General features: G+C 39.6%; 1 protein-coding gene across 1 annotated transcript in view; it reads right to left on the reverse strand.

The window, feature by feature from the left end:
- LOC131682469 (transcription factor SOX-3) overlaps nt 1–26,885 on the reverse strand; it is a 69,260-nt gene that overhangs the window by 38,513 nt on the left and 3,862 nt on the right. The window contains exon 2 of the mRNA XM_058963948.1: nt 17,486–17,818. Within this exon, the coding sequence (XP_058819931.1) occupies nt 17,486–17,818 (333 nt within the window). The remainder of the gene's footprint in view (nt 1–17,485; nt 17,819–26,885) is intronic.

Raw genomic sequence — 26,885 nt, forward strand, 5'->3', positions numbered from 1 at the left:
AGACGTAATCGATTCATGATCGCGCGAACACGGGTGTTTGTAGATTCACTCTTGAGACCGCGTTTGTAAATTTAGAAGTACTAAAACGTTCACTTAGTCACTGGGGTGCTATTCAGTTAGCGAGATCAAGGTGACGATCGAGAAGGTTAAGATCGAGAAGGTGTTTATATGTTAACGTGCTGAACGCTAGAAGAGAGTGAAATACCCTTTTATCATTAGCGTTCCTGGTCATGTCGCCATGGAGCGTGTTTAGTAGATATGAGCGTCACTTTGCTTGGTAATTCTGAAGTCATGGATCTATGCTACAAGGGCCGAGGGTAGGGACTTTTGGACGTGACCGATTCATGATCGTGCAAACACATGCGTTTGTAGGTCCGCACTTGAGACCGCTTCTGTGAGTTTATAAGCGCTAAAACGTTCAGTTAACCACCGGGATGTTATCATGTTCGTGAGATCGCAGACGTAGTTGTGCGTGGACAAAGTTCAAGCGTTTGTATGTTAAGGTGTTTGTTGCGTCTATTAGTATGTATGCAACGTCGCATGGATGAATACGATTTTGTAACCATGGCCATTCGCATATTCGCTTGCGTTCTTCAATGATCGCGCGCACCGTAAAGCTGATGCTTAATTTTCAGTGTACGGTTCAGATACTAGAAGAGAGGTCCCCCTATCACTAGTACTCCTGGTCATGTCGTCATGAAACGTGTTGTCTAATGGATATGAGGGATACCGCGAAAGACACGAGCGTTTGTACGTTTGGAATGAGAGAGATTGTGAGTGTATATGAAAGAATATGCCATTGATTGTGTTAGTATGAATCTATCTAATCTAAAGATGCAAAAAGATTAAGCAGAAGCGTATAAATGGATTGATATTATTTTTGGTATACCTGAGTAGTGGAAAAGCAAATAGAAGTACAACAAAAGCAGACTAATGAAGTAGAATAAAAGAGCACATATAACATGCAATCAAACTATTTAATCTCGTCTAAAGGCCAGCACTTAGGAGATTTTCTGTTCAAGCAACCATGATGCCACTAACTTAATAACCGATCGAAATAAACATAAAATGAATATAGGATGCTCTATATAAGTAAATTAACGCGTTTTATATTATAACCTATATTCAAAGATACAAGGGATAAAAACCGGGAAAAAACAAAAAAGAAGTTTTTTTTCATTCTACTGAAACAAATCAAAGAAAGTCAGCATCGTCGTTCAAAGTATGTTTAACGGCAGAACGCTCAAGATCAACAACATTGGAGGACTCTCATAGTTCCGGCAAGCTCTCAACAAACAGGCTAGATCAGAAAGCCAATTTGTAATAACTTCTTTCCTGCCGTGGCATGGACATGAATAATTATCATGTTGTGTTAATTACGCTGATTGATTAATTAGTATTTTAAATTACTTCGACATTATTATTTCCCAGGTGAATAAAATTAAACGTGTAAAGTAGTCGTGGAGCGAAACATAATTTATCATGTGTAATTTTCTTTCGTCAATTTCACGGCACCTCGGTTGGAGTCTTGGTCTCGATGGGATTGTACAACTAACTAGCTGAGAGAGTTGGGGATGAAAAAAAAAGATACAACTCAAGCACCTCCGGCCTGTGAGCCTGCTGGCTGACGGCTACGTGGAAGCAAACCGCGCGCTAGTGTACTGACGTGGTTGGGTGTATACACGTTTGTTTTCTCAATTATTTAAATGTCCAAGAGAGTGACCAAAATTAATGATTATGACGTTCTTATCCCTTTTCGAGCTGCCGTTTCGTTTTGGTATCTCGATTGTTGCGCCCGTGCGACTGACATGTTAGGCCCTTTTTCGAGTCCACATGGCTGCGAGTCATCCATGAATTCCGTGAGCTCGTTGGAAGTCTCCAATAATGTTATTGGATCTTTTCAGATAAATTTTGATGAAGTAATAAATGTTCGAAGTTCGTGTACTCAACTCATAAACTCCTTAAGATGAACATAAAACCAAACCTAATATGTACCACGTTTACATTAAGAGTTAAAACATTTTTAACGTTATCTTGTCGTCTTAAGCTATCACTCCCCCAAAGACTATAAACGCCACCAGTCATTTCACGTAGCCTACGGACGAACCCCAAGTGGATTATCTAAACAATGCACCAAACGAGGGCAGTTTGCAGTCAGTTCTCAAGCAGGACATATATGTGAAAATCAGTTCTCGTTAATAAACGATAGGACAGAGGTTATGTGGTACACAGATCACATCTCATCGACAACGGTGCGCGGCTGGCAGCAACATAAAAAAGCTAATAAGCAACCGTACGAGCAATGATAAATGTGGCCAATCTTCAGCATATTTTGCTCATTTTTTTCTCGCACCCGCGGCGGTTGCCATCACCAATAGCAACACTATGCCGATCGTCGGTGGAAGTTATTGCAGGCTGTCAATCTCGGTCCAACAGTTGGCGCAAAATGAGAGGACAACTTCGCGGTCGGGATGTCGGAGCGGTAATATGTTTATTAGGCTTGTGCTGTATGTGCCACGTTTTGTTCTGTGTAGTACGAAGATGGGATGGGGTAAAAAGGAGCTAGGAGTCGACGGGTTGGCTACTACCTTCTGGTCCGTTGGCTTGTTGGTTGATGCTATTAATTTAAGCCTCGCAGCTAATTAGGTAGACCAGGCGACAGCTGGTGGCCAGCTCCAAACACAAGCCGTGCGAAACAATGTTTTTGTATGCCTCAGAGAATCACTGGAATGCTACTTTGCTCATGGGCTCAATGTAGAAATACTAGTAGCTATCATCTGGACCAAGCAATGAAAAGTGGCGACTGCGAAGCAATCTAATGACGACACCCACTCGTTTCGTAAACAACAAAGAGGAAATGTCAAAGAGCAAAGAGGAAAAAGAATTTAGCAAAGAGTAATTAACAAAGAGTATTTAGTAAAGTGCAAAGATTAGAGAAATAGCGTAAGATGCAAATGATAAAAAAGAGAAAGTAGAGATAAATGTTCAAAGAGTAAAGACTAAAATTGCCCAATATTTCTAATTTGGGAACATTCATAATTCACGTAGTAATTTGAGACTTTTTTACCCACACCCCTTCATAGACTGAAAATTTCTCATTAACAATATTTATTTATTTATGGTATTAAAAATCAACAAACACATATGATCCTGATGATAGTTTCTTAGTATATTAATAAAATTTAACTCTCTTCTACAACGTGGTAAGTGAAAATCGAAACCGGAGAATACTCTGTTGAAAGTTCTCTGTAATCCAATAACGGCCCGTTGATTTTTTAGTTAGTGCGGCGTTGCAAAAGGCTATAGAACGAACGTTTATATTTACTTCGCTGAGAAGCGTTGAGGAATCAATTTTGCCGTTTAAAAGATCAAACACCATCATAGCACATGACATGTCCCGTCGCACTTGTAATGTGTCGAGTCCAATGAGAAGCCCACGGCTATTATAGCTTGGCAGTCGATGTTATACGGCAACCGACGGAGGGCGACCGAATAAGTCTATGCTGAACTGACTCAGTTCGATGATCACTATCGAGGTAGTGTGTAATCCATACCACAGCAATCGAACATTTTGCGAGATTCAAGGTCATTCGGATCACTTGACACCACTCTGCAACAACTATCATTTGTCTTTGGAGGATTACAGCATTCTGCAATAGATCTTTCAGTTATCAGCGAACGATAGCCGTGGATCTTCGGGGGTAAAATTGACATCGTTACAGTACAGTATACAGATCAATGGGCCGAGATGGCGGCCATGCGGAAATCCGAATGAGGCGAAGAACTCTTCGGAAAGACAATCACATATTTTGACGCAAAGAAGGCAGTTCCAGCGAATTACATTGGAACTGGAGCCAAGTCTATCCATCTTGGTAACAGTTATGGTGTGGTTAATCTTGTCGATAGCCGCAGATAAAACAGTGTCGATAGCGTCCGTCTGAAGACCACTATTTGTGACATAAGACGTGAAGACAGAAGATTAGTAGCCGTTGAGCATTTTGGCATGAATCCATGCTGAGTCTCGGCGATATATTGCTTGCAGCGGTTGAAAATAGGATCCATAACAACGTTTTCCAACAGCTCGTACCCACGCTTTCCAAAATAATCCCATGGTAATTATCAATTTCAATTTTTGTTTTCGTTCCCCTACAGTAAGTTTATGCAATTACTCTGAAAATCGCCTGTTTAACCGAGGCCCAGAGGGCTGAGTCTCTTCTATCATTCGACTCAGTTCGTCGAGCTCGCCAAAAGTCTGTGTGCGCGCGTATTTTTTATAGTAAGGTTTAAAAAGCTTCAAATGCCTGTACTGCCGCTGTAAGCATAACTGTCCCATGTGCTCTGAGATTTCATACACACATGGAACAATTATGCGTAGAGCGGCAGTGTAGCGTATTGGCACTGGGACTCACGACTCACTTTCGAGCAAATACACTAAAAACATTCATTACTCTTTTGTCTCCCTTCTTCCCCACGGAACTACATGAAGGTATTTCTTCGTGGGGGTGCCATTGTGCTTTCGTCGCATCTCTTTCTTTTGCTCATGAGTTTACCGCAGCTATCTCAGAGCCTCACTTGAAACATGAAATGGCTCGACCTTTCTGCCATTTAACTCTCGAATCACCTCTTGATTGCCGTCTTCATCTATTACGTCGCCATTTAGGTCCTGTTTCAATGAGTCGTTCAGCTCCCAGCCTTATCCCGACCTACTCTGGCTGAAATATCGTTGGCAGCGGAATTGTATTCGGTGTCTGTTTCGTGATCCATTTAGCTCACATTTTTTATCACAATATAGTTGGATAGTTCACGGCGGTGAATCTATCCTATTGTAAATTTCCCGGCGGTAGATTTGTCCCTTACCGATGTTCGTTTTCGTGAGCTATTTAGGTTCCCGTTTCGTCTCGATCTATTCGATGTAGTCTAGCCCTCTCACGAGCTTCGGCAGTGTCGACGTCGGTCCGGCAACTTTGGTGAAGCCTGACGTCCGGTGTGCAATAGCCCACGCCGGTACGTGCGTATGTTCCTCGGAGATGGCCGAATCGATTTTATCAAATTCTTGAAAAGTGCAACGTTCCCATAAGCTGCTATTGAACTTTATTTGATTCCAACTTCCGGTCCCGGAGTTGCGGGTTGAAGAGTGCTGTCACGCATGGAATACTCATATAAATGAGTACCAGCATGTTATCTAAAAGATGTAAAACTTTGTTCTTGGATTTATAGTTACAGCTCACTGATTCCCAATCAAATCCGCATTGACCATTTTTGAAACCTTCGGTGGAACCAGGAAAGTGGCTAAATTCCTGAATTGAATTCACATTTGATTCTCAGAAGTCTGCTTGCTATTAAATTACATACGAATCGGAGTTTTGGCTCCTGGGTTAATGATTAAAGGGGGGGGGGGGGGGGGTGGTTGGTAAAGGTTTCAGCGAGAAAAAAACATTTTGTTAAGAAATTTGGGTGAACCTTTGTACATTATAATGTATCATTTCAATAAAACTCTGTAAATTTTCTATGCAAAAATATCGACAAGCGACCAGGTGACGAACGTATCTGGAAAAACATGATTTGCGGTGTTATCTGCCATTCAAAAACTTCTCAACCAATTTTTTGCAAACTCTACATACACATTCTATGTAAAAATACCTAACCCCTTCGTTGAGTTTTTGAGATTTTTTTTCAACCACATTTTGAGATTTTTTTTTCTTTACTCATTTCCTGTGTACACGAACCTTTGAACTCTCCATAGTCCGTAGATGAAGGCAACCCAGATTCCTTTCTTTGTTCGTTTACGTGCTTCCAGAATGTTTTAGGATCAGACTTCAACCTGCGTTGTACCTTCCGTGATGCTAGTGTGGAGTGTTGGCAGTTTGGAATGTTTGGATTAGAGAATTTGAAGTCCCCGTCAATCAAAAGTTCGTCGATAGGAAGAGCATAGGTAGAAGACATTTTATCCAACGAATCGGTGTGCACATTTATCAGTGTTAAATCACGAAACCGATCCGAAAGATAAACCACACAGAAGAAAATTTAATATTCCACTATTTTATGTTACACCCACATCTGTTCCACACTGATCCCTAATGTATGTACTCATAATTAGTTGCGCCTTTAAACGGCGGTGAACTGGAACAAGCACACCGCCGCCGCTTTTCGTTCGACTATTACGTGAATTGCGAACCGCACGGAACACTCCATAGTATGTCCCGAAAGCTTACACCGATAAAGTACTTTCGCTGTGCCACGTTTCTGTGAGAACGATAACGTCGTAGCATTCCTCTGAGCTCATCAACGGGTAACTGTCGATGCTTGTGTTCATACCGCCAGCATTCTGGTACATAAGTTGGAGATTCGAGTGCCGCGGCTGAGAAGGATGACCACGCGAGGAAGAATTGCCACAGTTGGCAGGTTGAAACGTCCCATTATCACTCCCGCACCTGGGACTGTAACGGTGATCGCTGGCTGTAATGTAACATCAACGCCAGAATGCTCAGAAGTTTTTGTATATTTGCAGCAGCAAGAAGTTTAGAACACCTCTTCACCACTCCTGCACACAGGCCCGGGAGGACTGGAAAGCGCTTCAGCAATGGTTCCACTTTGGCAGAGATATAAGAGGCTTCCATAGTACGAGCTACGGTGCATCCCAGCATGTGTTCCTTTACAACAACACCAACTAGGATTGGCCATACTACCATCTGGGATGGAAAGCTGAACCCGATTCGCGGGACTTTCGACGCGCATGGTCCCCAAAAATCTGGATGAATCCATAGTCTTTCAGTTGTAGATCCAAGCCAATTTTGAAGGACACAACAACAAATGTACTCAAATCTGCTTCCTTTTCTACTAGCTTCCTAACCTCTGATTGTGTCTGGTAGCGTAGTACGCATTTTTAGACTAGCATAGCAATGTCCTCCTCGGAAACATGCGGAACGATACGCGAAAGATAAATCCAAAACCTTTCAGCGGTCTTTGGCACTGTCTCGATAACTTTTTCCGTTTGTCTGATTACACCATGCAAACCAGACAGCGATTTTTGTCGTGACTACGACTAACGTTTCTATACAGGGGCCCTTTTTCAAAATTTTGCAAGAAACAGAAAGTACTGTTTTTGAAAGTTAATAACTTCCATTGTATTGACATAAATTACATTATGTTTGCACTAATCATTCAGAAAAATGATAAAGAATCTTCTATTAGATTTGTAAGCGTGTATAAATTACTTAAATAAAGAAAAATAGACATTGATTAAAATCATTCCGCAGCGCTTTCTGATTGGATAAAACTAATTTAGAAGACAGTGAAAATGTTATAAATATAAGTTGCGACTTTCCTTCCTGTACTGTCATTCGTTTATCGTCCACCGTACCAGCAAGATGTGGCTGTAAATTTCGCATACGGGACAGTAAGAGGAAGCTGCTATTGGTTTTCGGCAGCATAATCAACTTGATGGATTAGCAGAGAAACAGCTGCCGATGTATTTGTTTACTTCGTGTGGGTTAATAATAGAAAGCGTAGTTTATTTCCGTCACTAGGAAAAATATTCCGATTGTTGTTTCGGGTGATTCTAACATACATATTTCAAAGCAAGAAAATATGAAATTTGTTTATTTCATGAATGAATGTCTCAAGCTCCATCTTATCTCTGATCCTCCGCAAGCTACTACACTTGGAGGTACATCTCTTGTTTGCCAGAAATGTCAATGTAGAAACCCGAAGATATATTTCGTACTTTTCATATCACAGACCAATACTTTGTTTGATTGATCCAGTGGTTTAATTTGAAATCTGCAATATACAACACATCATAAAATTATAGCTGGTTGACGACCTACACCATATCGGAATCGCTAGCATGAACAACAGAGCAGCCTGAATATAGAGGACAGAAGTCAGCAGCATCCAACGAGCTTCGAATTCAGCGCATCACCTATCAACGCCGACGCCAACAACAAAGATTCTTTTCAGAACCACCGTAATTCTTATGACGAATAATTTGGAAACATTCCCACCCATTTGATTGAATATAATTCGATTTGAATTACAAGTCAAATGTGTAGTAACGACACTCCGGTTATGTCCTAGACATTACCCACCCATCCTTTTTTTTCCTGGAGACATTTTGTTTTTGGTGATTCCTGCGGTCGCTTGATGCTTGGCCAAGAAGATATTGGAATAGAGGGTGAGCTCGCCCACAATTTCTCTACTACAGAGTTCTGATTAGGGCATTAATATGACACAATTCATCTTTCACACCTTCATACAACTATTGAATGCGCTTGTTATAACCAACATTCTCCACAGTTGCGGTTCCTTGCGCTTTCAATTATTTAACTTGTTTTATGCGGTCGTCACAAAACCACAAACCACTGATCAGTCACAAAATCTAAACGAACCCAACCAAAACACGGCATATAAGCATTCCCAGCAAAAACAATAAGCGAAAAAAATATACTGCTTGGTGTGCTTTTTAACAAAACATGTTGAAGAGTGTTCAACCGATTTAAAATAGATACAACTTCTTCTATTTCAGTCACGCCATCCTACAATGGTGTGTCACCTTATACTCCAGTGGCATATAGCTCGTCAAAAAGACCGATGATTACAACGCCTCCAATTTCATTTCCACACAACGCTTCCTTTGCTCCCATCGATCTAGATAGCATCATAGAAAAGCAGCTAAATTTTTTGTAGCAATCAATGTTTTAATTGATGACTGCAATGCTAAATTCTACATTTCAAGCTGGGTGGGAATTGGCAAACAAAATCGTAATGGGTTTAAAGTTCAATTTCTTGAGGGTACATATTGCCGTAGTGACCGATTTTTTTTAAATCAAGTTCAGGGTAATTTGGGGAGAGATGCCGCACATTTTTAAAAATCGATCCTGCATCAAAATAAACTATTCAATATTCGATAAAATCATTTTAATCGATTGCGACAAGTTTCTAAAATACAGTGAAATTGTTTTTGTCACGAAAAAAAATTCATCAAATTGTCACCGACATTTCTTTAAAAAAAGGTCATTGCCGGAGACATGCCGCATGTGCGGGTGAGACGCCGCACCGAGGTCACAAACTGAAAAATGGTGAACAAAAGTATTTTTCAGCTCTCGTTGGTGTTTTTTGTGATTAGGTGTCCAGCTGAGTTTCTTAAAGTTTGATTATACCTATAAGGTGGTACTACCATTTCCAGAAACATTTTTTTATTCAATATTTTAAAAATATTTTTCTTTCGCAGCCTTGTGTAACGGTTAAGTTTGAGTAACTTAATTAAGGGTACTATTTATCTATACGTTTGAACGAGCGATATACACTCAAGTTTTTTTTACGCGGTTTTTTTGCGCGGTATTTTTTACGCGGTTTCTTTTACGCGGATTTTGAAATTTACGCGGTTTTCATTTACGCGGATTTTGAAATTTACGCGGTTTTCATTTACGCGGTTTTTGAAATTTACGCGGTTTTCATTTAAGCGGCCTGTATCCCCCGCGTAAAAAAAACCTGAGTGTATATCTATGTGTTAGTATGGGTTCCTTAAAAGCTGTTTCTCCCAACAATGAATTTATATAACGTATGTTTGTTCTTGAAAGATTCATTTTAAAAAAAGGATTAATTCCTTGAAATTTTCGTTTTTATCCCAATATTGATATCACTACAAATCAATGCATTCACAAATATTAGTGCCTGAAACTTTAAAGAATAAATCGAAGTAAAAAATTGGCACCTTTAAGCTAACGCAACGTGCCTTATCAAATAAACGAATTGAATTAAAAAAAACCTATTTTAATCCACCTAGCGGTGCAATTGTACCTTTCTCAATCATGAATCACGAGAATGTGTGCGTTGTTTATATTAATTAAAAGCTTTTAAATGCATGTATTACATTTTATTATTATACATCACATGGCAACTATATACAGGGAAATAAATCATTATTCGAGTTCTAAAATTTTGAAAAAGAAAAACCAGCCACAGTAATATTGAACTGAAAAAAGGTGCAAAATCGGCAAAGTCCCAAAAAGTCGATTTTTATAAAAAAAAAATTTTCGAGATAACATAAAATCTCGACGTTTCATGCATTTTAAAGATGTTTGGCATCAAAAATACGAATTCGATTTCTGAAATTTCATGGGGTCCCCCCTTTGAAAAAAAAATTGAGTTCCGGTTTATATGGGAATTTCATATGTGACCGGACGATTTAGTCTATATTTTTGGACCCATATAAGCGATCCGTACGAAATTTTATAGACATCTATGGGGATATTATAGCTATCATTTGGGACTAAGTTTGTGAAAATCGGACCAACCATTTCCGGGAAACTTATGTGAGTTCGTAAATTTTGAAAGATGGCCGCTTTTCCCGGGCACTTCCGGAACCGTTTATGGTGGTCAATGTACTCAACGAAAGTTTGGTTGGCCGTCAGTGACCTAGAACAGCAAATTTAAGTTGTTTGAGGGACATTTTAGCGAAATTTTTACCTTTTTTGCTTTTATCGGAGTATCGGTTTGAATTAGACCTGTGCGCCGCCGCCGCCGGTAATTTTTAACGTACGCTGACGCCGAACGACAGATCGGCGGCGCGCCGCCGATGCATTTTTCCCGCGCCGATAATTCGCGAACTTTAAAATTGTTGACTCATAATTTTATCCACAAATCTAGGAACATTGTCTATGGACCGAATATACGACGTTAACTGATTGATGATTTATCACATCTTGATCATTATTTGGTATTAGTGGTCGTCAATTGGATTACAAAATTAAAATAATCTTGATATTTTCTCGAAAACCATTACACGACACTCGTTATATAATTCAAAGATTCGTTCTTGCTTCGCCAACTGGTTATGATTGTAAGCATATAAGTTTCAATTCACCATACGTGTGCGTGAAATGGTCCACAAATTAAAAAAAAACTTCCACTTTCAAGATATATGTGCCTGAAATTTACGATTATGTGCCTGATCCTAATCTTTGCACGAAATCAATTTCACTGGAACGCAGTGTATTATTAATTGATTTTTTAACCGATTCTTAATTCCTAATATGCTACACACGATTCACCAGTCGAGTTCGTGAAACTGTTTATGATGTAATCCATGAAGTAATTAATTTTCCACATAATCTTATTATACTTACGTAAACAATTACAAGGAACTCAGATTATTATTCATGGATTATTCGCTCTGCTTTTTGGTTTTGAAATTTCTATGTGAGCTATTGTGTACAACTGCTAGCAACCAGTCTCATAGGCACGAGCATTAGATACAAAGACATTACTAGGACCTGTAACCCTGTTATTCCTTTGTTAAAATTCAGAGAAATGTTCGGAATTAAATGAAACTGCTCTGAGCAAAATACATTACCTAGCCACAATTCATGTCCGTGAAATAATTTAGAAAACTATAAGACACGTGACTCTGTGTAAAAAATCCAACGGTAAGCTCAAGACTAAAATATCACGATAATACAACGAGAATTTACGAAAATCGTTGCACGTCGTTCAATTCTTGACTGTTTTAGTCAATAAAGTTAATACAAATCAATGTTTCATCGAGTTATGAATTAGAATCATAAAAATATTAAACATATTCAGACATAGCCACCTACTAAACATTTCAGTATAATGTCATCTTTTTTGCGTGAACTAGTTTTGTGAAAACACAAAAATTATTTTCAATCCGAGGTTTATTTATAATTGATTGAATCGTGACCTATTTTTAAAAAAAATTCTCGATTTCTGAGCAAAGTGATCTTGACTTTTCGCGTCGCTGGTGCACAGATGTGGCGATGCAGAGGGTAAGATTTCTAGTCTCATAAATTATTCATCGTGTGATCTAGCCCCACTCAAGAAAGATTTTCAGTGTCAGTTGCACCAGCCCGGTATCACAGACAAATAAGACGCAACACGAGATGAATTTTCATCACTCGTAGAAAAAAAATGGTCGATTTCAATTACAAATCGGTGGCGTTAGTGAAGAGATTTTGATACAGAGCTAAATGCGTTACTTAGTTTCCGCACCCACCCGAAAACGTTACGGTCTTTTTAATCTCATGCAAACCAAAACAAACAATATGGGCCGGAAATGTGAAATTCATTCTTGTGGAAGTGCCCAAGGTGGGAGTTGTTCATAACCATTTCTTAAGTTACAACACGATGCCGATCGGTGAGTAAGCACATTACAGGATGTTAGTAATTTAATTGATTCGGTGTATCGAATGTATGCAATGGATTAGAATTTGTTGGTCCCCGGAACTGCCGGAGAAATTGGCGGGGTACAGGTGCAACGAAAACTAGAGATACGCTCAGACCATTTTCAGACAGACTTGTTTAGTGATCAGTTTCAACCTAACAGTAGCTAACACGTCAAGTCGTGGAATGATTATGATTGATAGTAACTGTATATTTAGGTTTCGTCAGGGTGTAGATCTGTATGATTCCAGCACATCGAGCATACTTTGCACTCAAGATAGAAGCAGACCGTACGTTGTAAGAAAATGTAGTGCCAGGGAATCGTATTCCTTATCATCGTGACGATTTTGTACTTACAAGAAGTAAAAGTAAACACCAGCCTGGAAAATGAAGTAATGCGTCTACCTTGAAAGGTCCTGCCACGATCATTAAAAGTGACATATCTGCGCAGTAATGCCAATAATAACGCCTTGTGTTAGGGTTCCTGATATCTGCGGGATTCTAAAAGAGCGACGGTAAACAACCCAGGGACAACTTGACAGATAGTGCTTGTTTCATATATGCACCACCGATTTGATGGTGGCGCTAGTATGCCTTCTCTGTATGAGTACCACGAACAACGAAACGAAAAAGTTTCAAGAGAAAAGCGTGTTTCGTTACGTGTGGTCTGAACGCCGTCAATGCGGCTAGAACAACATTTAGAAAAAGCTTATTCCAAAATGTGAATAAAGAAAACTATTATTAGTGAATAAATTTATCCCTAACTGAAAACCGTCAGCAAAGTTACATAAATCTTATTATATATTTAGCTAAAAGTTGTTGTTTTTAACAACCGGCTCTCTTCCTTCCTAAACATGTTTTGGTTTTCTTGTTGTGTGAAGTGTGAAATCGTTAAATCATTGGTGCTTTTTATCTCGAGAAATGTAAATGAAAAACATTTTGCCAATGAAAGTACATCACCACCAAGCTTAATAATTCGTTTTGAATAGAATTTGTGTTTTTATCAAAATTCTAGCAGCAAAAAGAAATGGTAGAAATGGTAAAAGTGCTTAAATCGATTATTTTCCACAGATATGGAAAATAATAAATGGGATGCGCCTTTTTCAAATTTTGCTCCATTCGAGCCGCCATGACATCACCAAATCACCCCAAAGTTTGCTTATGAATTCAATATATGGGAGCTGTCAATTGTCCCCGGGCTTACGGTAAAGATGACTAAATAGAAACAAAAAACAATGAAACGACAACAACAATTTCCTCAAACAAAACAAAAACTGTTTTACCGTTGCTTAATTTCCCAAATATAGAACAATAAATAATTATTATGGGTCATTGAAATACAGTCGTTACCCTGCATTCTTCAAATTTGTCAATTGCAATCATTGTTTCATGCGAAGTCGTAGTATGCGACATCGACAATTTTTCTATTTCGTTCTTCAAATTGCATCGGCGCACACCTCTAGTTTGAATCACAATTTGCTATGTGATCGCACGCCACAACCTGTAACTCCGGAACTGGAAGTCGGATCGGGATGGAATTAAATAGCCATTTACGGGGACGCAATACCTTTCATTTGAGGCCAAGTTTAGTCGAATCGGTCTAGCCATCTCCGAGAAACCGATGTAACTGTTATTCTGAATTTAGATACTTCCGCCGGGGCTTCCGGAACCGATGATGGTGGCCAAATAGACTTTGAATGGATGTTAGTGACCTAATACTACAAATCGAAGCAGTTGTGGTCATATTTTGGAAAAAAATTCACCTTTATACATTCATTGCAGAATTTATTAAAATCGACATTTTCTGCGTGTTCGTACTCATCACCCTGTAATTCCGGAACCGGAAGTCGGATCCATTAGGGAACGTTGCACCTTTCATTTGAGACTAAGTTTGTCAAAATCGGTTCAGCCATCTCTGAGAAAAATGAGTGACATTTTTGGTCACATACACACACACATACACACACACATACATACATACACACATACATACACACACACAGACATTTGCCGAACTCGACGAACTGAATCGAATGGTATATGTCACTTGGCCCTCCGGACCTCCTTTAAAAAGTCGGTTTTCAGAGCAATTGCAATACCTTTCTATTGAGAAAGGCAAAAACAGGTTATTTACCGACATAGTTCAATAACTCTGTAGCGGTTCAGATTTAATGGTATATGTAGAACGATTTTTTTTACTCAAACCTGAAGTTGTATATTTGTATAATATCAATGAACATCCTTCATGATATTACATTCCATTCTGATGGGAACTTTTCAAATCATAACTAGGCTTATTATCCAATCGATATCGGTTTATCGCTGGTCATAGCATCGTATCCCATTCACCAAAAGTGACGAGAGCGCACTTTGCAATCACACAACTTGCGTACGTTAACCGAATACCAATTTTAATTTGATTTCAATTATTATCAAATTACACAGACCTCTCAGACCTTTCATGGCGAAACCTCTGCCGTGTATTTCACCACGAAACCCAACCGAGCACGATTGAGTAAAAACAAAGATTTGATGAATGAAGTGCGAGAGACGAACGAATATCGCATTATTGATGTAATTAGGTGATGGATCAGATAATTTGTGGAGATGAGAAATGGTATAAGAGATAAGCAAGAGAGAAAGAGTGTAAATGAAAAAAAAAACAGAAACAGAGCTTCGTTCAATTGCAGCCGTAACAGTTTTAAAAGAATGTAATAGTAGCTTTTGAAAAGCTAATTCACACGTGGGTATCGCTTGGTGCTCCGAGATTAAATGAACACATAATAGGCGTAAACAGTAGAGCTTTTATGCGTTTAAAATGTCATGTTTAGGGTCCATAGTAATTAGCAATGAAACTAGGGTGTAGGGTAATACGGGGCAAGATGAGCACCCTAAGCTCAATCTATGTTATCTCCGTGAAAATGTAAATAAGTCCTCCAACAATCTTAAGATTGTTGGAGGACTTATTTACAATTTCAAGGAGATAGTATAGATTGAGCTTAGGGTGCTCATCTCGCCCCGTATTACCCTACACCCTAGAAGGCAGATGTTTGCAAAGTTATGTTCGGATGTCGTTTTACAACGAGCCAATCGGGTTCAACAAATTTCATCGATTTCGCGAATCGATAAAGATCATTTGTTTTCTGTAATGTCTAAGGTTTCATAACGTATGTCTGCCGTTACTATACCCTAAAAATCCTTCTCAAAATCCAAAATATCACAAATGAGCTCATGCTCTTATGCTCGTGTGCAAATAGTTTGATAGAGATCTAATTTAGATCTCATGAGTATTTCTCAGGAATGCTCTCTCGTAATAGAACATCCCTTGAATATCACAGTCTCCATCGCGGCATGAATGTTACTCTCTCCGGGAAAATTTAGCTTATGGATTAAAAACACTATTTATTTGCCCCGTTCTACCCTATTTTTCCCTGGAATTCTAAATAAGATACAGGATAGAACGTGATAAGCTGAAAGGTATCTCACATGCTGACTAATAGTTGTGTATTATCCATAGTTGCGAAAAATTCTGTAATCCAACGAAGAAGTCAACAACCGATCACGAAACAAAACCAAACGAAACTTTCTCACCGTAAATCAATGCATATTGACTTACGCGTATTACAGTGCTTCACACCCAAACCGTAATATCACGCTTATCCTACAAATCGATTACCGCAGTGAGCCCATTGAGACTTCGCTCAAAAGCCCAATCTTCACGCGTCTAATCATAAATAATTGAACCTGTTTATTTTTGCTTAACGCTGATTGTTGTTGTGGCGCGGTCGGACAGCTTATGCCTGACAAAAGTATGCGAAAGTAAACAAAAAAAATCATCAGCATCCACCAATCAGCTCCAGGCATGGCAGTGAGCGATTCTTCGGTTCCGCGTGGTCAGTAGCATTTCATCGGCGCGCCGGCAGCAAGCAAGTAATAACTGTTCCAGTTGAACTGGAGACAGCTTCAGCAGCGAGACTCCTCAAATTGTTCGCCACATGGCCGCGGCGGTCAGCGCTCAGGGAACCGTTAAATTCCAATCTGCGCACTCGTGGTTCGGTGGTAAACGATTTTTTTTCTCGCACCTAGGTATTAAAACGCGTTCGAAATTATCCACCACCGAATGTGGAGAGTTTTTAAAGATGAGGTCAGTCAATTCGAGATGTAGCGGGATAGTTTGTTGGTGCGGGAAATTGATTGTCGATTCATTTGCAGAGGTTTGGGCAGAAGGGGAAAGCGCGACCCGCGGCCTCGGTCAGGCACTGTCTTGGAGCAACCCCTTACGATTTGGTCCGGCAGAGGAACCGATTTGGTAGCATGCGAAATTAAGTAATCTACGGAGAATGAAGCAAATTCGACGAAAAAAAAACACGAAAGTCCTAGTTGGACAGATAATCTATCGGTGGATCGTTTGTTTTTGATTAATGGATGCGTAAATGAGTTCATTTGAGCGTTTCGTAGAAGAATTCCCATCAGACTTTTGGAAATGGGCTTCAATTAAATTTTAAATTTGAAATTTGCAAATTTTAAATCGTATGTAAAATGATTATAATTGTTCTTGCGAATTCTCAAAAAACACCAATATTGCCTGTCACCTTCTCACCTTTTCGAGAAGCATCTGATGTGAGGTATTTTTTAAATGCATCAGTTCAATCAATCCTGGTGACAATCAAGAAGTTCGTGAAACACTTGAAAATAACAAAACTATAGGAAACATATTCAGGATTGCGCTGGCACCTGTTAAAAAATCGCCTAAGTATATAAACAATTTGCCGAAAGGTACATAACAAAATTAATTTTACAAAGACAAACGAGTAGCTCTGTTTTCAACAGCTGACGGTTTAAAATTGTACAAAAATATTAAGGTTTGTGTTACGGGTGGAAGATTCGGCATTATTTAAAGTATGCTGATAAAAAAATACGATAAATAAATTATTTTTTCATTCGACTATATGGTCGGTGGTAAGTCAATCGCAAAACATAAAAAATAAGATAATGATAGCGCTGGATAAAGAATTTCTTCAGCTACATTCAACTTTTGCCAGGCTTCAAATAGCTAATATTAAGTAGAAGTTATGGCGAAAATTAATTTCCAATTATAATGTAATGGATGCTGCGATTTAAACTTTACACTCGTTTTTCTCGAAATCAATAAATTGTCACTTAGTCCGGTCTGACTTAACACCGACCATATGTTCTATTACCAGAAAAAAGCCGAACCACCATAACATTAACATTCAACTACAGCCTCTACCGAACACACAAAAACCTCTACCACCGAATCGAGCAGAACTAAATCACTACATACCTCATCGAAGCCAGTTTGTACTGCATCAGATACTTGCTGAGGAAAGCATTATCCGGATCGGCGGCTAGGTCCGCACCGTCCTCGTCCTCGCCGGATGAACCGCTTGGCATTTCCAGCTGACTGTAGTACCGATCGACGGCTTTCTTCACTTCCTCGTCTGATTCATCCATCCGATGCACTTCCATTACTGTGATGGTCGACGGAGGAGCGCAACTTCCACTTTCATTGTCGCAGTCATCACAGCCACCAGGACCACCAACTGCTCCTCCACCACCCACGAGCGGTGAGTTTTCGTCGTGAATATTGTCGTCGGTCAAGAAGGCCACGCTGCTCCTGTTGTAGGAATACAATAGCAAAAAACGAATAGAAGGGTAAGTAGATGCTAATCAGTTTCAGATTTGTTTTCTGATGGCAGAAGAGTAACGCTTTACTTTGAATTTGTATAGAATTTCAATTGGATTTAGACACGATTGCTGTGCGACCGCTGTAAGTTAACTATTCAGAGGTTATGGGTTAGACAGAACAAAAATAATAACTACGCAGCAAAGTAGCTATGACTACAACAAAGTTTTTATCAATTAACTACGGTAGACATTCTGTGGCACAAGGGCCACCGAAAATAAATTGAAAAAAAAACATTAGGGGAGCCCGGGGTTTTTTTTTATCTTAAAATACGTTTATTTAGGCCCAAATGCTGTAGCTTAACGAGGCCGATAATTCATTTTTTTTTATATTACATGTCACATGTTAGTGGGGGAAGGGAAAGCCGTATTTAGGGGCGGCTTGCTCCCCTCTTATGTAAGTAAAGGAAAAAGGTAGGAAGTGGGATACATATTGTGTAATTGACATCGTCGTTTGCTGATTGATCATTGTGGCGGATATGCACACTTTGTTGTAGTGTTGTAGTTTCCAGCCTGTAATCGCAGGGGCGAGGGGAGGGTCGATATTTCGGATAATTATTGGCACTCTATATCATCTGCATGTGCGGTATGTCATGATGTTCTGGATAGACGGTTATCAAGAAGAGTGTGCACCGAAGACTCGTGAAGCAATGCCATATTGTAGATACAGGGATAGGTTGGTGAGATTCTACTGTGAATGAGAGAGGGTAAAATGTATTAAACTTGGACATCAATGGTTTTCAAAAAGATATAGATAAGAAAAATATAGGGGTGGTCACGGCTTGCCAGGACGTCCCGGACTGGCACATAGGGTGATCTACCTCGGGCCCGAAGGGAATCTATTAGTTGGGACCTGGCAACACAGTACTCTGCGCACAACCAAACAACATGCTCGATGTCGTGATAGCCGTTCTCACAAACACAATGATTATTTTCAGCAAGCCCTATACGAAGGAGATGCGCGTCAAACGAGTAATGGTTGGACATGATCCTTGACATCGTACGAATAAAGTCCCGGTTCACATCCAACCCCTTAAACCAAGCATTCGTTGATACCTTCGGGATAATGGAATGTAGCCACCGTCCCAGATGCCCATTGCTCCATGAGGTTTGCCAACTATCGAGCGTCCTCTGACGAGAGATACTGAAAAATTCGTTGAAGCAAATTGGTCTTTCGTAAGTGTCGCCTTCTAATGCGCCCACCTTGGCTAAAGAGTCCGCCTTCTCATTGCCCGCAATAGAACAATGTGACGGGACCCAAACCAAGGTAATCTGGTAAGATTTTTCAGATAAAGCACTCAGATATTCCCGTATTTTCCCCAGGAAATACGGTGAGTGCTTTCCAGGCTTCGCCGCACGGATGGCCTCAATGGAGCTGAGACTATCCGAAACGATGAAGTAATGGTCTGAGGGCAGGGTGTCAATGATCCCGAGAGTATACTGAATGGCAGCTAATTCTGCGACGTAAATTGAAGCAGGATCATTGAGTTTGAATGAGGCAGCAAGATTTTCGTTGAAGATACCGAAGCCTGTGGACCCGTCGAGAATTGATCCGTCAGTGTAGAACATTTTGGCGCAGTCGACTTGATGGTATTTGTTATAGAAAATATTTGGGACCACTTGTGGGCGAAAATGATCCGGAATTCCATAAATCTCTTCCTTCATGGATGTATCGAAAAATACAGTTGGATCAGAAGTATCTAAGAGATGAGCACGGTTGACGTTATATGTAGATGAATTGATGTTCTGTGCCATGTAATCGAAGTACAAGGACATGAATCGGGTCTGAGAATTAAGCTCGACAAGCCTTTCGCAATTTGCAATCACCAATGGGTTCAGAATATCGCATCGAATGAGCAATCGATATGAGAGGTCCCAGAATCGATTTTTCAGCGGAAGAACGCCCGCCAGCACTTTGAGACTCATCGTATGGGTCGAGTGCATGCAACCCAAGGCAATACGCAAGCAACGATACTGGATTCGCTCCAGTTTGATGAAGTGTATGTTCGCAGCGGAGCGAAAGCAGAAACATCCGTACTCCAACACTGATAATATCGTTGTTTGGTACAACCTGATTAGGTCTCCTGGATGGGCACCCCACCATGTTCCAGTTATTGTACGGAAAAAGTTGATCCTTTGTTGGCACTTCTGTTTCAGATACCTAATGTGACATCCCCAGGTACCTTTAGAGTCGAACCATACCCCGAGATATTTGAATGTTGAAGCCTGAGCAATAGTTTGATCCATTAATTGAAGCTGTAGTTGCGCTGGTTCACGCTTTCTAGAAAATACGACTAGCTCAGTTTTCTCCGTGGAGAACTCGATACCCAGTTGGAGAGCCCATGCAGACAAATTGTCCAAGGTATCTTGCAGTGGTCCTTGCAAGTCGACGGCTTTAGGACCTGTAATAGAGACCACACCGTCATCTGCAAGCTGCCTTAGCGTGCAGGAATTGACAAGACATTCGTCAATGTCATTCACGTAAAAATTGTAGAGGAGAGGGCTTAGACATGAGCCCTGGGGAAGGCCCATGTAGCTAAATCGTGATGTCGATAAATCGCCATGCGAGAAATGCATTTGTTTTTCAGACAACAGGTTTAGCAAAAAGTTATTTAAAATTGGCGAAAGACCATGCTGGTGCAACTTCTCATAAAGAATGTTGATCGAAACTGAATCGAAAGCCCCCTTAATATCCAAGAATACTGATGCCATCTGCTCTTTGTTAGCATATGCCATTTGAATTTCTGTTGAGAGCAACGCAAGGCAATCGTTCGTCCCTTTGCCTTTGCGGAAGCCAAATTGTGTATCTGACAGTAAGCCATTTGTTTCGACCCAATTGTCGAGCCGAAACAGGATCATTTTCTCGAACAACTTCCGGATACAGGACAGCATTGCAATCGGACGATACGAATTGTGGTCGGAGGCTGGTTTTCCTGGTTTTTGGATGGCGATGACCCTCACCTGTCTCCAGTCATGTGGGACAATGTTACCCTCAAGAAACCTATTAAATAAATTCAACAAGCGTCTTTTGGCAGTCTGGCAGATTCTTCAATAAGTTGAATTTAATTCTATCTGGCCCCGGGGCTTTATTGTTACATGATAAGAGAGCAAGTGAGAACTCCACCATCGTAAACGGTGTTTCGTTCGCGGTATTGTAAGGCGACGCGGCGCGGTAGATTTTCTGTGCCGGGGCGGAATCCGGACAAACCTTCTTGGCGAAATCGAATATCCAACGGTTTGAATATTCCACGCTCTCGTTAGTACTGTTTCGGTTTCGCATACGTCGGGCCGTGCCCCAAAGAGTGCTCATCGATGTTTCTCTTGTTAACCCGTCGACAAACCGGCGCCAGTAACTGCTTTTCTTAGCTTTCATTAAATTTTTCATTCGCTTTTCTAATATCGCGTATACTCGATAACTAGCAACTAAACCGTCGTTCCGGAAGGTTTTATACGCGGCAGCTTTCTCCGCGTACACGTCTGAGCACTCTTTGTCCCACCACGGGTTGGGAAAACGTTTTTGGGTGTTCACGTCGGGTACTCGTTTCGTCTGAGTTTGAATCGCGCTATCGAGAATCGAGTTGGACAAAAACTTATATTCTTCCTCCGGGGGAAGTATCTGTGTTGAATCGATAGTTTTGGATATCTCAGCAGCGTAGCTCTTCCAATCAATGTTTCGTGTGAGGTCATAGGGAACATTGATTGGTGTCGATGGTCTTGAACCAGTGGTGATTGCAATTACAATTGGTAAGTGGTCACTACCGTGGGGATCAGATATTACCTTCCACTTGCAATCTAACCGTAGTGATGTCGAGCATAAAGATATGTCCAGTGCACTTGCTTGCGCAGGTGGTCTAGGAATTCGTGTCATTTCCCCTGTGTTCAGAATTGTCATATTGAAGTTGTCACAAAGGTCTTGAATTGTCGAAGATCGATTATCGTCGTATAGACAGCCCCACCCCGTACCGTGAGAGTTAAAGTCTCCAAGAAGCAGGCGGGGCGAGGGAAGGTATTCAATCACGTTGGAGAATCTTCGATATCCCATCATGGCCCTAGGAGGAATGTAAATAGAAGCAATGCAAAGATCTTTGCCTTTGATTGTTGTTTGACAAGCGACAACTTCAATGCCTGGCGTCGAAGGGAGGTTGATTCGATTGAAGGAGTAGCACTTTTTGATCCCTAAAAGTACCCCCCCATATGAGTCTTCTCGATCCAAGCGGATAATGTTAAAATCATGGAAGTTGAGGTTTATATTAGAAGTTAGCCATGTTTCACATAGGGAAAATGCATCACAATGATTGTAATTTAGCAAGTGTTTTAATGAATCAATTTTGGGGATAATACTTCTGCAGTTCCACTGTAAAACAGTGATCAGATCCCAGGAGTTGCAGTTCCACTGTAAAACAGGATCGGTAATGTTGAAAGCTGTGAATATCCAGTCCACAATGTCAGAAAATTTAAGGAATCCCGTTTTAGGTTGAGTTTCTGACTGTAAAATTGGAGCACTTGGGATTTTTGGTGCCCCGGGGAGTGCTGGGAACTCCTGGTTGTATCTCAATTTCCCAAAACCAGCAGGTATTATCTTCGGATTTGTACCAGCACTTCCAGTTGATGAATTATTTTTATTTTGTACCCTTGTTTGGGACAACCTAGGACCCTTACGAGGAAGTTCAGGTGAGTTTTGATTAGGTCTTTTCCTAGAGTTTCCAAGCGGAGCCAAAGAATGCCCCTCGCAAGGGTCGTTAGAGGCGTTATCGTCAGTTGGCAAGAGAGCGAATGGGTTTTCGGAGATAAGTGGAACAGCTCTTTTAAGCATTTCTGCGTAAGAGCGTCTGGAGCGATCTTTGGCGGATCGCTTCAGTTTATCCGCGCGAAGTTTGTACGTTGGGCATGTCAAAAGTGCATGCGGATTCTCCCCACAGTAAACACACTTCTCAGCGGGCCTACTGCAAGTATCATCCGCATGGCGTTCCCCACATTTACCGCACCGTTGCTTGTTGCTACAGTAGGTGGCCGTGTGACCTAGCTGCTTGCAATTGGAACAATTCATGACCCGCGGTACAAACAGGCGTACAGGTAGACGAGCTCCTCCCACTTCAACGTAGCTCGGAAGTGCAGATCCGGCGAAGGTTACGCGAAACGAGTCTGATGGATAGTAATTACCATCTTCGATGGACTTTGAGTGCAATTGCTTGCACTCCAAAATCTTAACTGATTGAAGGTTAGGGTCCTTAAAGCGGCCAGCCCCCTCATTCATCAGATCATCGACAGTTAGACCCGCATCACTTACCACACCGTCGATCTCCACATCACGAGAAGGGATGTAGACGCGATACTCCAGCGTAAAGAGGCTATTGCTAACGATATCATTGGCCTGTTTCAAGTCAGTAACGACTACGCGCAGTTTATCTGACTGAACCTTTTTAATCTCGGTTACGGCCGAGTAACGTTTTGTCAGCTCCCGTGCAACAGTTATGCTGTTTAACGGTTTATTTTTGGGCCGAAAGTATACCACCCAAGGACCAGCGGATCCATCCTGGTAAACCTTGACTCGGGGGGGCTGTGAGACATTGGGGGAAAGTGGGGGAAGTGGATCGACCATAACATTATCTGTCTCAGTATCAGATATACGTTCTTCTTCTTCATAATATTCCTCTTCGGAGGGTGATCCTTCTGTTTGTTCCATTTTGTTGCGGGAGCAACACGCTCGACCGCACTGTTTAACTTAAATCAAAATAAAAAATCAAAAGCAATAAAAAGAAAAAAATCGATAAGAAAAGTAAAAACCGATTTAATCCACCTAGCAGTGAGATGAGACATTTCTTACACATTTCACTATTGGATTAGTTTGCAGAATTAATTTCTAGTCTTGCACGAATAAAATCTCGAATAAACTGAATAAATTATAGAAATCAACAAAACGACCAAAATAAAAAAGTAAAACAAAAAATGAAACAATAGGTTTTTAAATTCATAAAATGAGTAGAAAAATTATTGGAAATCAAAATTATAATATACACAAATGAATGAATCAAATGAATCAAATGAATCAAATGATTCAAATGATTCAAATGAATCAAATGAATCAAATGAATCAAACGAATCAAACGAATCAATGAATCATATGAATCATATGAATCATAAGAATCAAATGAATCAAATAAATCAAATGAATCAAATGAATCAAATAAATCAAATGAATCAAATAAATCAAATGAATCAAATGAATCAAATGAATCAATTGAATCAAATGAATCAAATGAATCAAATGAATCAAATGAATCAAATGAATCAAATGAATCAAATGAATCAAATGAATCAAATGAATCAAATAAATCAAATGAATCAAATGAATCAAATGAATCAAATGAATCATATGAATCAAATGAATTTTAAAATGTAATTAGTTTATGCAACCACCATTGGGGCCAAAGGGGCCTGTTGGTGAAGGTAATAAACACAAACATGGATCACATGAATCAAATTAATCATATTAATTAAATGAATCAAATGAATTAAATGAATCAAATTGATTAAATTCATCCAGTGAATACAATGAATCAAATTAATGAAATGGATCAAATGTATAAAAAGAATGGATGAACCAAATGAATAAAGTAAAAAATAAATGAAATGCATTAATAAAACAAACGATTCAAATAAACAAAATGAGCTGAGGTGATAAAATGAATAAAAAGAAGAAAATGAGCAGAATTAAATGCATTGATTAAAATGAAAAATTGAACAATGGTAAAAGGTTATAAATTAATATAACGAAATAAATTGAATCAAATAAATTATTTGGATGGAATGATTAAAACTAAAAAAGTAGTCAGATTATTAAAATGAAGAAACTGAACAAAATAAACTGGAAAAAATGAATAAAATGCATACAATGAAAACAATGACTGATATGAGTAAAATGCACAAAAAGAATAAACTGATCAGAGTGAATCCAAAGAATGAAACGAATAAAATAAGTAAAATGAACGCAGATGAACAAAACGAATAAAAAGATGCGGAATGAAATAATTAATTAAAATGAAATGGTCATATATTTGAATCCAAAAACATTTTTGAATATAGAAAATGAATAAACCGGATTGTACGAATTTGAGAACCATTGCATCAGAATGTTTTGAAATGTTTTTGAAAATCCCATCTTCTGAGAAAAGGCTAATAAATATGCAATGGACTTTCTAGGGCTTCCATTTTTTTTGGTTTTATTCTTTTTGTTTTCATGCTTCTTTACTTGACGAATTCGAAGTTTACTTTTTGGCCACATATTCCCGAATAAAAGATTTATGTACAAAATAGAATTTACTGGTCCAGTATTTTAACGCGCTATTGAATATAGTAAAATGAGACAAGGTCACATGTGCTTCCAAGCCCCTTGAACAGAGAACGACAGGGAGAATGCGATTCGTGAATCATCCTTATAGCTTTCATATTGTTTCGTTCGAATTCTCGCGCAGGAAATATGGATAAATAAGTCCAGACCAATACCGTGAAAAAGAAATAGTTCAAACTACTCAGTATATCCAAATATGGACGACGATAAGTTAGAAGACACATTGTAGTTGCATCCCCCATCGAGAGTGGGTACTTTGGGAGACTTCTTTTCCTGGATCTAAGTTGTGGATATTTTTGGTCTTTGATCCGTTATTTTTCATGAAAGTTCGTACCAATACAACGAATGTGCAGCTGATACAACTCATGGTTCATTCGCCTGCGCAACGTTCCGTCTTCCATCTGAACGCCACCATAGATGGTACGCAACACCTTTCGTTCGAAAACTCCAAGGCGTTGGTCCTCCACGAGCATAGTCCAGGTCTCGTGGCCGTAGAGGACCACCGATCTAATCAGCGTCTTGAAGATAATCAACTTCGTGCGGCGGCGAATTTTGTTCGACCGGAGCGTCCTCTGGAGTCCAAAGTAGGAACGATTTCCCGCTAAGATCCGTCTATGAATTTCTCTACTGTTATCATTGTCGTCGGTTACCAGTGAGCCCAAATACATGAAATCGTTGACCATCTCGATTTCGTCACCGTCAATCCGAACTCGGGTGAGAGGTTCACATTGTCGTCTATACAACCTCTTCCTCTCATGTATTTTGTCTTCGAAACGTTGATGGCAATTCCAATCCTGCTGGCTTCAGCTTTCAGTCTTTGAGCAAATATTTCATTTAAAATTCAATAGAGATACGAATAGTTTAAATATCGCTCGTGGAATGACTCTTTTGAAAATTTCCATCGTCAAACTTTCATATTACCCAGTTAAGCCAAATATTTTTCTTATATAGCCATGAATTTCCTTAATTATAGTGTAGATACAGGCTTTGAATACAATTGAATTAAAGTTGAGTTGATGTTGCAGCAGACAAAAAATGGTTTTGTTTTCTAAAACCTTCTCAATTACAATTAATAAACATTTCAGATTGGCAGAAGATCTTATCACACAACTTAGAAATGGATACAGAAATAGCTAGATAGATGCAATGGAAGAGAGACAGAGAGAGAGAAAGAGAGAGAGAGAGAGAGAGAGAGAGAGAGAGAGAGATTGGGGGGGGGGGGCTGTGAGGAATGGCAAATGATGGTTAATGCAGTGACAATTTTTTTATAGGTATATTATTATGATATATTGATTCTTACATTCTTATCTTAAATAATGTAAGTAGTAATTTTTGCGCCATAACCAGTATAACCTAAATCTTGCAAAAGAGCTAAATTTTCGCTAGATTTTTGGGCTTCAAACATATACTCGCTTTCGTTGACGCGACAACTATAATTATATTAGAAATCTTTTATCTCACTACTAGGTGAATTACTCGTTGATCTGTGTATTGATATACCATACAACATTTACCTCATGATTGAACGCAATGCCTAATCCAAGGAATAAATACTAGAACTCACTGTTTCTTTATCAACACATTATTTTGTCTTTGAAGTGAACTTATATATTGATTTTTGAGAAATAGTTCATTTATTATAAAGGTAATT

Source organism: Topomyia yanbarensis, chromosome 2 (genome assembly GCF_030247195.1).
Source record: "Topomyia yanbarensis strain Yona2022 chromosome 2, ASM3024719v1, whole genome shotgun sequence".
Taxonomy (NCBI): Eukaryota; Metazoa; Arthropoda; class Insecta; order Diptera; family Culicidae; genus Topomyia; species Topomyia yanbarensis.